The sequence below is a fragment of the Hesperophylax consimilis genome, chromosome 17 (assembly GCF_061612785.1).
Source record: "Hesperophylax consimilis isolate HC1 chromosome 17, BYU_Hcon_1.0, whole genome shotgun sequence".
NCBI classification, from domain to species: domain Eukaryota; kingdom Metazoa; phylum Arthropoda; class Insecta; order Trichoptera; family Limnephilidae; genus Hesperophylax; species Hesperophylax consimilis.
In genome coordinates, this window is record NC_142852.1 from 17,984,718 (window position 1) to 17,996,815 (window position 12,098).

At 33.0% G+C, this 12,098-nt stretch overlaps 1 protein-coding gene across 2 annotated transcripts in view; it reads left to right on the forward strand.

The window, feature by feature from the left end:
- The first annotated feature begins 582 nt into the window (after positions 1 to 582).
- Positions 583 to 12,098, forward strand: part of LOC149416128 (papilin-like) — a 30,766-nt gene continuing 19,250 nt past the window's right edge. The window contains exons 1-3 of one of the 2 annotated variants that reach the window (XM_089641575.1): positions 583 to 730; positions 1,542 to 1,638; positions 2,259 to 2,390. In XM_089641575.1, the coding sequence (XP_089497701.1) occupies positions 1,557 to 1,638; positions 2,259 to 2,390 (214 nt within the window). In that variant the 5' untranslated portion in view covers positions 583 to 730; positions 1,542 to 1,556. Of the gene's footprint in view, positions 731 to 1,541; positions 1,639 to 2,258; positions 2,391 to 12,098 lie in introns of those variants that run through there. The other variant, XM_089641576.1, reaches the window with a different exon arrangement.

Sequence of the window (12,098 nt, forward strand, 5' to 3'; positions counted from 1 at the left end):
AATTATAATTTTCAAATCTGATGGAAGATTTTGTGAGAGAAACGAATAAATATGAATACAAGGAAAAATTGAGTTATTTTTTTCCTTTACGTGTATTCATGGCCTGCTCTGTGCGGGCGCAATTGGAGCACTCCGCTCTTGTCGCCGAATTGTCAAGGCGCCAAGGCGTAGATAATACCAACATCTAACAGTTTTAACATATCGCCATTGAGATTATATTTCACAAAAACGGGGTTACACAAAAATACAAATCAACCAAATATAATTGATTACAGTGATCACCTACTTAGACGTCTACTGGTTTTGACAAGGGACTCAACAGACAGTATCTCAAATCGTTTTACCACTTAAGGGATCAATTGAAGAAAACAAATTTAATGGGTGGCCGAATGTAAATATTGGTGGCTTAGTTAGATTGCTAAAGAAACAAGACAAGCGACTGCTTATAATGGTTGATTTATTTATTAGAATTCTGAAAACTGTTAAATCACCAGGCCGCAACATTAAAACTTCAAAGGTAAAGATTTCTAGCAAACATTAAAGCGACTTCATGTTTGTGACAACCGTCAGTTGTCACGTGCTTTATATGTTTTGCTGAAAACTATTATTGACAACAAACACAGTTGGTGGAAAGACATGCAGAATAACACAATATCTTTAAAATCCTCACCTCTGAAGAATGTTTGATGATATATTCAATCATTTGTTAAGGTGTTTTCTGTGAGATCAGGTAAGAATAAAGTGCTACACCTTTTCCAAGTTCCTTCTAGGTGGATTTAATATAAAAACAAATTCTTCACTTTTCCTTTGATTATCTTCGTGGATGGGATTAGTACTCATCCATCAATGCTCTTCACAAACTGCGTTTCCTCGCCATCTGCCTCTAGGCAGTCCTCAGTCCTACGTGTCATGCTCCAATCCTCTTCCATACAGTGTAGCCAAACGCTATAACCATTTAGCATTTTAAAAACCTTTTGTTTACTTACCAACTAGCATACTTAAGAAGTACACATCAAAATATCTTATTTTAAACACGGCGTACCTTCGTTGTTCACCTATTGTTTTAAGTGTCTACGATATATTTATAAATATTATAAAATACTCATCTGTTTTTCGATATTAATTAAAATTGAATAATTACTGTTTTTTATATAGTGGAATAACTTAATAAGTAAAACCTTAAATAATGAATTTTTAAAAGAGTTAAAATTGACGTAAGTTGAGAAACAAAAAAGAATGAATATTGCTAATTTATTAAACTCTCTTAAAATATCTAAAAGTTTACAAGGAAACGCCCAGCAATCACTTACTATTTGAGGAGATTTTTAATAAATTAGCAATGTTCAATATCAGCAATTTTTTTCCATGTACCTATGGTGGTCAGAACACTTCCCCGGCAAGGAAGAGGTACTGGGTTCAATTCCTATCTGCGATTGAATCTTTTTCCAATATTTTCGGTTTCCAATTTTTCGTTTGAGTCGTTAATGTTATCTTCGATATTAAAATATTTATTTTTGTTGCAACTTAAAACCTTTTTTCAGTGAATTTCCACCAAAATGAAGTCAGCGACCGTTCTGTTGTTGGTGGCATGTTCCATCGCTGCAGTTTCAGGCGGCTATTCAAAACCAACAAAACCATGTACGTAACAGTTCATATTGTTTTTCTTCCCCTTGTCATTTTTGGGTCAGGGGTTCATCGCTTTAACAAGGCGCTTTCAGAAGTCCTAGCAAAAACATGAAAACAATCCGAAATTGTGTCAAATTATAGTTTTTTTTTTAAATATATTTTGTCACCAGTGCAAATTTTGCCGAAAACATTTCCTACAAATATGTAGAACATAAAATTTGCTACAACTTTGCTAACTAGAGGTACAGCGTTTTATACGGTTTTAAATAATTTTTTCATTTGTGCAATAAGAAAAAATTAGGATTTCAAATTTTAAATCTAGGTAGAGTTAAGATAAATTTGAGTTACAAAACAACCGCAAGCTAAGTGGTCGACTCCTGATGACTTCCGATATCGTCGACTGACAATATATTCTGTATATCTTCAGCAGCTTGACCTCCACAAGATCTCCTCTCTTTACCATAATATAGAATAAGTTAAATTTGTTACACGTTTTTTGTTGTGAGTTTTAAGCAAGCATTTGTTTTCAAATCGACATTAACTTTAAATGAAAATTTCCAGTCAGAAATACATAAAACGCGTGAAACACATTAATAATGATATGTAATTATAAATATTTTTTTTCCATTTAGCTGTTGTAACAACAAAACGACCTTCTGTTTGCACCCCAGGAGAAAGAAAAAAAATTGACTGCAACACCTGCGTTTGTTTGGACAATGGGCAGTGGGCTTGCACCAAGATAGGATGTCCAAAACCTACTCAAGGTACAAACATTTTACAATAATTTATTCATAAGATCACAGACATGTACTAGACAAGGACAAATTAAAAAAAGTTTATTATGTTATAATTCAGTATCTACTTTCGTATAGTATAGTGTTCTGGGGTTTCTGTCTGAAGATTATTATAGAACCACACAATATTGCCCAAAACCTGATTCTCAAAGTTATAAACAAGTAAAAATCAGATATCCTACACACAGTTACTTTATTATCAAAATGAAATATCATGAATTTATAACAAGTATTTAGCACACAAACGCTTTGCAGATTTTTTGACAGTATTAGTTTTGCGAAAAGAACGCAGCAAATTCATACTACAAAAATTGGCTCTGGTCTGAACTTTATGGCAATCCACACTAAATCTTTATTTGCTCCATTTTTATTCAATAGTCTTCCAGAATACATCAAGTCGTCAATTTTCTTGTGTACCTTTAAAAATAATGTTAAATTATCTGTACTAGCCGAGGATTGATTACATTTTTATTCATATTGGTCCTTTTACATTAATGGCATAATATCCTGTACATGTATATTTTTTCAGCCTTTTTCTTTAATAATGTTATTCTTTTCTCCTTTTTTAAATAATAGTTTATTATACTTTTTTTACAATCAAATATCAATGTATATCATCGTCACGCTACATGTTTACTTCTTTATGCTGTAATGCGATCGGATGTCACAAAACTACTCAAGGTACAATCAGAACAACAATACGAATATACACATTACTAACGTGTTTGAATCAGCTCCTGCTAAAATATTAAAAAAATAACGAATTTAAATAGATCCTGATCATAAGTAATACGTTACTCTAGTGCTAATTTAGTAACAGTGCAGTGAAAGTAGTGCATCACTCCACATACGTGTTGTGTCAACTCAATACCTAAGTTTATTAAAAATAATCCGCCATTACCGCTATTAGGTACCTAATTCCACCGAGCGCGACTTACTACTCTAGTGTGACTGTGTGCGTGTCCGTACTAGCCGCTCAGCGCAAGTACTCACTCCTTCCCGCCGATACAAGTCAGGGCAGCTAAACCTATCTCGCCAGCTACTTTATCATGGACTCCTGCGATACATATGCATTCATCACATTAGCAAACAATATTATACGTGATTTAAATACGACCATCATGGATCCCACTAATAAATTTACTAAAGAACAAATGGGTAAATTAACGCCTCAACTCTCAGTGCTACTAGGCAATATTAGTTTGGTTTCCACAAAAGTTGGTTTTCTTGAAGGTGAATTGAATGCCTACAGGAACATTTCACCTAATCATTCCAAAAATGTATCAACTACCAACATCGAAACGGAACAACTAACAGGAATTTGCGAAACTTTGAATGAAATGGACGAGAGAAAATCGCGATCTAAAAATGTAATAATGTTCAATGTTCCTGAAAGCTCGGGTAATTCTCAAACTGCAACAATGAGTGAAGATCTGAATAATGTCAAGAATATTCTTAACAATGTTGATAATGTAGATACCTCGCTAATTAAAGTGTATCGATTGGGTAAGAAGGACACTAATAAAACACGCCCCATCAAGGTCGAACTGTCCGATAAATATCAAGCCAGAACTGTTCTACAGAAAAAAGGAATACCGTATGGAAATGTAATTATCAAGACCAAGAACGACTTAACAATGCTTCAACGGCAAGAAGTACAAAACTTGTGGAAGGAGCTGGAAGATCGAAAAAGCAAGGGAGAAAATAATTTAATTATCAAATATATCAACAATAGACCCAAAATTATAATAAATATACCAAAAAACTTATAACCGCGCCACGTTACATCTTCTACCAGAACGTCAGGGGACTTCGGACTAAACTCAGTGACTTTAGAACTAATGCACCCACCATCACACAGGACATCATCATACTCTCTGAGACCTGGCTGGAACCATCGATATACTCAGCGGAGCTCGGTCTACCTAACCACAGTATCTACCGAGTTGACCGAAATCGGAACACCAGCTCCAAATCAAGAGGAGGAGGCGTCCTGATAGCAGTAAATAAAAAAATTTCATCGAAATTATTAAAAAACAAAAACAATGATGTTGAGCAAATTTTTGTAATGTTAAACGATAAATCCAAAAAAACTATCATCGGATGTGTATATATTCCACCAAATTCTAATATAATAATGTATAAAAATCACTGTGAAGATGTCGAGCTACTCAAATCTAACCACCCTAATCACAATATTATAATTTGCGGTGATTATAACCTACCTAATTGTAAATTTAATGATTTGGATTACTTACCATTACCGGCGTGCGAGAGAGAAATCTTAGACATGTCGAACTATTTAGGTCTATTTCAATGTAACAATGTGCTGAATTGTAGTAATCGGACACTTGATTTAATTTTTTCTACTGATGAGGGTATAAAAGTCTATGAGTCAGCCGAATCCTTTGACCCAATTGATAGTCACCACCCTCCACTTACAATACTAGTACCTATTACAATAGAGTGTGACCCTCTAATTAAAAATTGTAGTCGTAATTTCATTAATGCTAATTACCAGGACATTAATCATGCACTTAACAAAGTAAATTGGTCTGTTCTCAAGGAAGGTGATCTCAACTATAGCGTAGAACTATTTTACTCTCAACTGAATAGAATCATTTCCGACACAATTCCTCTAATTCATCATAAAGTACGAAAGTATCCGATATGGTTCAGCAAAGAATTAATTCAGTTAATTGTTATTAAAAAAGAAACACATAAAAAATATAAAGAACACAGAACAATTCCCAACTATACGGCATTCAACAATATTAGAAGAGATTGCAAAAAAATGACAAAAAGATGTTATAAAAATTACATTAATTCGGTTGAGAACACGATACTTCATGATGTAAAATACTTTTGGAAATACACAAAATCAATGAAAAACAATGATGCTGGTATTTCTGGTAATATACGTTACAGACAAAATAGCTCCAGTAAAATTTATGAAATTGTTAACATGTTTGCTGATTACTTTAAGGACGTGTATGAACCTGATATTCCAGATGACTTAATTCCTTACTTCAATTCGGATATAAATTTACACTTATCGCAAATACACATTGATATTGAAGACATTATAGTCTGTATTAAATCACTTGAACCCAAAACGAGCTCGGGACCTGATAAGATTCCTTCCATCTTACTTAAGAATTGTGTCCAAAGTTTATCTGTTCCGCTTAATATACTGTTCAACAAGTCACTCTCCACAGGACACTTTCCACAAATATGGAAACTTAGCTACCTAACTCCTGTATTTAAAAGTGGTGATAAATCCTTTGTTGAAAATTATCGGCCTATCTGTATTCAATCGTCTATACCTAAACTTTTTGAGAAATTGATTCTTAAGAAAATCAGCTTCTTTGTAAACTCTTGTATCGCAACTTGTCAACACGGCTTTATCTCCGGCAGATCAACTTTGACTAACCTAACATTATATAAAAATTTTATTTCCAATGCACTTGCCAACAAACAACAAGTTGATTCTATATATACGGACTTCAGTAAGGCGTTTGATAAGGTCTGTCATAAAATCCTCATTAATAAACTTTTGAAACTCGGCATTAATGGAAACCTTTTATCTTGGTTTAAGAGTTACCTACTTAGGCGTCAGTTAACTGTCTGTATTAATGATCACTTATCCTACATGTTCGAAGCTACCAGTGGCGTACCCCAGGGTTCGCATCTTGGTCCTTTACTTTTTAATTTATTCATTAACGACGTAACAAACATATTCACCCGTGTTCTCATTCTAATGTTCGCTGATGATATGAAGATATATAGAATTATTGACAATATCGAGGACTGTCTAACACTTCAATCTAATATTAATAGCTTTTACGATTGGTGTCTTAAAAACAAATTAACTCTTAATGTAAAAAAATGTCAACTTATGAGATTCCACAGAAAAAAAAACCCATTTTAGTTCACCTACTTTCTCAATAATCACACCTTATTATCTGTGGATGAAATAAGAGACCTTGGTATAACATTTGACACTAAATTAACATTCATTAAACACATTAATAATATAACCAGTAAAGCAATGCAAATGTTAGGATTTGTCTTACGGATTTCAAAGGATTTTAAAAATTTAAAAACTGTCAAATTACTTTACACTTCACTTGTTAGAAGCCAACTAGAATTTAACACCACCATTTGGAGTCCTTACTACAGTGTACATGAGAATTCCCTTGAGCGAGTCCAACATAAATTTTTACGTTATATTAATTTTAAATTGGGAATATTCGTCGAAAACATTAATTACCCCTCTCTGTTACAATTATTGGGACTCGATACATTAAAAGAAAGAAGAATTTGTTTTGACCTATTTTATTTATTTAAAATCGTTACCAACCTGTTGAACTCCCCTGAACTTCTTTCGTTAATATGTTTCCATGTACCTAGTCGATCAGTTCGTTTCAAATTACCCTATCATTGCAACAATACAGGATCTAACGCTGAACTCAATTCCATAATAAATCGCCTACATGTACTTGGTAATAAATATGTTTTGGATGAATCTATAAACATTACTAGCTTAACCTCATACAAACACTATTTAATTAAAACTGTATGTCAGCGCTTCTCAGATTGATTATAATCAAATATAGTTTTAAAGTATTAATTTATCCGGGATTTATTGTATATGAATTGTTTATATATTTATATATTTATATATATATATATAAATATATAAACAATTGTTGTATTGTATTTATAATAACTATTTCTATTGTTCTCTTTTATGTATTTTATATTTATATTTTTTTTTATCTATGTATATTCTGTATTAATATGTATAACAAATGTTATTTTTTTGTAAAAGCCGCTATAATCGGCGTTAATAAATAATAAATAAATAAATAAATTTATTCACATACATAGACTATGAATCAAATTAAGTGAAACAAAATTTAATATTCTGTCCATGTCCACTACATCGCCTCAAAATAAGTAACATAACAAACCAACGCATGGTTTAAGAGGGTTACAACACAAGTTATTGTAGAGAGTTCTGTTGTAGAGAGGAGTTCAATAATTGTATATAATAACGATAATAACAAGAGTCCAAAGGCAATGCTGATAGTTTTCAAAATTAATTTTTGAGATGGAATTATGTAATAAATTGGCTAGAATTAGCGTAATAAGAATAAATTAGTAAGAATATTGTTTTTTCAATATATAATACGTCAGTTGTTTTGGTATACAGTGATATTGGAACCGCGGAAAAATTAACTGTCAATAGACCCTAATTAACAATAAATTATCTCGAGTTATGGAAAGGAGACATTGGACAACCGATCATAGTTCCGCTCTGTTATGACATCTTTTTCATACTGGACGACAGTCGAACTTTGGTTCGGTAATTGAATATCACATAAAGGTGTCAAAAAAGATCCCGATGAAACGATAGGATGGCTTTGATTTGTTATGGTTTGGTTAGATTAGGTGAGGTTTTTGCTACTAATTGTGTAAATCATTCATCCTTGTTGTCTCATTTATAGCCTCCACGACTACAAAGAGACCCACAGTGTGCACCCCTGGAATGAAATCCCCTTGTTGCCAGTGCGACTCCTCTGGTCACTGGATATGCACATCTTCCATCGGGTGCAATCAGCGCCTTCCAGATTATATTGAAACCAACAAACAGAAAATACATGGATGTGATATTTTAAAGAATTTGCATACTGGACCCATAAGGTCAAATATTAGGTTAGTTGGTGATTCCTTGGCAGCGAGATTATTGAATTTGTTTGTGGAAAGAATTTATTATTTTGAGAAATGAGTCTAATAAAATGTCTTTCGGTACCTGTCCAAATGCAAAGAACATCGTCAACGTTTAGCTTCAAATAAATTTCTTTTCAATAAATTTAATAATAATGTGAATATTAATCACCAATTCCAGTGGCGTAGAGTACTGTATACAAATAACTTTTCTTCTTTAAGTGTAAAAAAATTCCCTCCAGACATAAAGCCCGCTTTTTATACTAATAATAACTTAGGTAAATACTTAATTAACACTAAAGATATTGATGATAAACTTAGCCACTCGGGCATATATAAACTTAATTGTAATGATTGTTCTGTTTTTTATATCGGAAAAACGGCCCGGAACGTAAACATAAGAATAAAAGAACACCTGAGGTGTTGAAATAATAATGTTTTTTCAGAATTCGCGAATCATCTACTAGAAACTAACCATTCATTTGATAAAACCTCTGGGACTACAATATTACATAAAAATGAAATTGGAATTAGGTTAAACAATTTAGAAGCCCTCGAAATTAAAAAAAGCCATCAAAAATAAATCAAATATAATCAATAATCAAATCAATTTAACTGATAGTCCAATATTTAATTTATTCCGTTAACCTCCGATAAAACTGTTTCCTCCCTCCCCCCTCCCTTCCTACCCATCCTGTAATCAGTCTACATCCTTTCTCGTTCTAGCACTAATAAGGTGTCTGCTCTTTTATTTCTATCTCTTCACTCATTGTTTTATTTTCTTCTATATATATGTGTCTGTATAAAAATAACTTTAGTTGATATAATAAGCCCTGATGAAGCTTGAGCTAAGCGAAACCTGGTTGGCTGTTGTTATATACAGACTTGCTGGTACTCAATAATAGAACGCATATGCGGATTGAACGTTTATTAACAATATAGAAGTGATTGTCTACTACTATATTCTTAGCTGTCGGTTGGGAAAAGAGAGCGAGCAGATGCATCCATCATCTTTTATACATCGATCTGTCATCTCGCTCTTACACATTCAAAAAGCAGGCGTACCACCTAAAACCTTTCTTACATCCTCCCCTACTTAAATTGAATGTCCCTAGCTACATATAGTATACCCTATTTCTACATAATTCATATTACAATTTTATTTCATATATTTCATTTTCTAAAAATTAACACAACATTTTTTTTTTAAATTAACTATCATATGCCACGTTCTTTCTGTTTCCCTTCTCTTTGTCTCGTCGTCAGTCCACTCCTCTTCCTGGACTGCGAAGTACCTTCATCTTGGACGAAGTCTTCCCTGCCACGGGTTAGACCTGAAACATGGAGGAACAGTATTAGAGACATTTCTATTACGTAACATACCTGAGAGATTTACTTCATCCGTCGACAGTTCAATTGTGTCAGACGTACCGAATTCCGGTTTATCTCCCTCCTGCCATGAAACATGTAATTTTTTAATCTGGTCTAAATGTCTTTTCCACACCATATTAGACTTGTTAATTTTTATGAAATATATTTTGATAACTTTTTTTCAACAATAACCCCAGGGACCCATAACCTATTACCCTGAGCTCTGAAATCACTTCAATCATCACTTTCTGACCTACATTGAAATCTGACTTATTTCTACCCTTATATTGTCTTTTCTGATTGACTTGACTCTGAATAACCTTTTGCATTACTTTGTGTTGTCGAGTAGAACCTGAACTATTCGTTCTTTCATCAACCTTCCTAGGAATCAGAGAGTCAAATACTGTTCTAATTTTCCTTCCCATTAATAATACAGATGGTTCACACCCTGTTGTTGCATGAACGGTATTTCTATAGTCTGTTAAAAAGTGACATAACTTTTCTTTATAATCTGAAGGATATCTATTAAGTTTACAAATTTTTTAAAGAAAATTTTTACAGGTTTTAACAGCATTCTCAGCTTGCCCATTGCTACTCGGGTGGTTAACTGGACTAGTGATATGTTCTATCCCATTTTTCTTAAAAAAAATTTCAAAATCCTCAGAACAAAAACATGTACCATTATCACTAACTAAAGTTGCTGGAAAACCAAACTGTGAAAATAACCTATGAATTGCTTCAATATTTTCTTTTGAAGACAGACTGTTTACTTTCAGACACTCGATCCACTTCGAAGAAGAGTCTACCACAACTAAAAAGTTTTTATTAAGTAAGCTACCATGATCAATATGCACCCTGAACTATACTTCAGGTTCATAAGGCCATACTGCTAATGAACTCTTTTGTGATTCTGGTTTAATTTCTAAACAATCTCTACAATTTTCTTTTATTTTCTCCAAATCTTGATTAATTTTTGGCCACCAGACAAAGCTTTTTGCAATGCTTTTAGTCTTAAAAACCCCTAAATGAGATCTGTGTAACATCTTTAAAACTTCTTGTTTTAAAGACTCAGGAATAACAACTCTATGTTGATATAAAATACACCCATTTATCAATGACAATTCTAACCTTTTTTCCCAGAAAACTCTAATAAAATTACCATTTTGTGCCTTTTTTACTGATGCTGGCCAACCCTCGATAAGAAATTGTTTTACTTGACTTAATATTTCGTCCTTTTCGGTCTCACTTCTTATTCCGTCTAAAGACAAATTAAACCCGTTATTTTCAAAATAACTCTATATTATCTTCACAGCTAACTTTTCAATCGGACACCTGCTCAGAAAGTCTGAACAATTATTTTTCGACTTTACATATTCAATCTTAAAATTGAACGATCCTAATATAACTGCATAACGTTGTAATCTTGAGGCCGCAATTTTAGGAATTTCTCTATTCTGACCGAAAATTCTGACCAAAGGCGGGTTATCTACAGCTAAAATAAATTCTCTGCCGTACAAATATTGATAAAACTTCTTAATCCCAAAAATTATAGCTGTTGCTTCAATATCAAAAATCGAATAATTCTTTTCCGCTTTATTTAAAGTTCTGCTTGCGAACCCTATTGGTCTTTCTACGCCATTTTTAAAGACGTGGATTAAAGTTGCTCCGACCCCATTCGTACTCCCATCCGTGACAAGTTTCACAGGAATATTCTCGTCGAAATGCGTTTAAATCCTATCCGAAGTTAATATTTTTTTATTATCGCAAAACTGTTTTTTTGTTCCGTACCCCATTGAAACTTAACATCTTTTTTAAGTAAATCGTATAATGGTGACAATATATTTGCCATTTTTGGAATAAAATTACGATAATAACTAACCTTACCAAACTTCTCAATTTATTGAAATCATTAGGCGCTGATGCATTTAAAATGGCTTCTTTATTCCGCTGACACGGTTGAATCCCCTGTTCACTTATTTTATAACCTAAAAAATCAATAACTTTTAAATTGAATTCACACTTTTCACTATTCACCGTTAAATTACAACTTTTTAACCTCTCTAAAACGAGACACACGTTTTTCTCTAAGTCGTCTTCATCTTTTCCTATCACAATAATATCATCCAAGTAGAACGTCATGTTCCGTAATCCTGATAAACAATTTGCCATTGCTTTAGCAAAAACCGCTGGCGCTGGTGACAACCCAAACACTAGCCGTTTATACTGAAATAACCCCAAGTGGGTATTGATTGTTGTGAAACGTCTACACTCCTTTTTCAAAACAAAATGGTTATATACGGATTTTAGATCAATTTTAGCAAAAACCTTGCCTCCATTCACTTTGGTCAATAATCCCTCAATTCTAGGTAACGGATACTTGTCAACTAATAACTGATTATTTACTGTCGATTTATAATCACCACATAACCTAATGCTACCATTTTTCTTGATCACCGGCACGATCGGACTCGCAAAATCACTATATTGAACTTGCTTTATAATACCGTTTGAAAGTAAATTATTTAATTCGCTTTCAACTTTTTCCTTCAAAGCAAACGGCATTATTCTGTGATT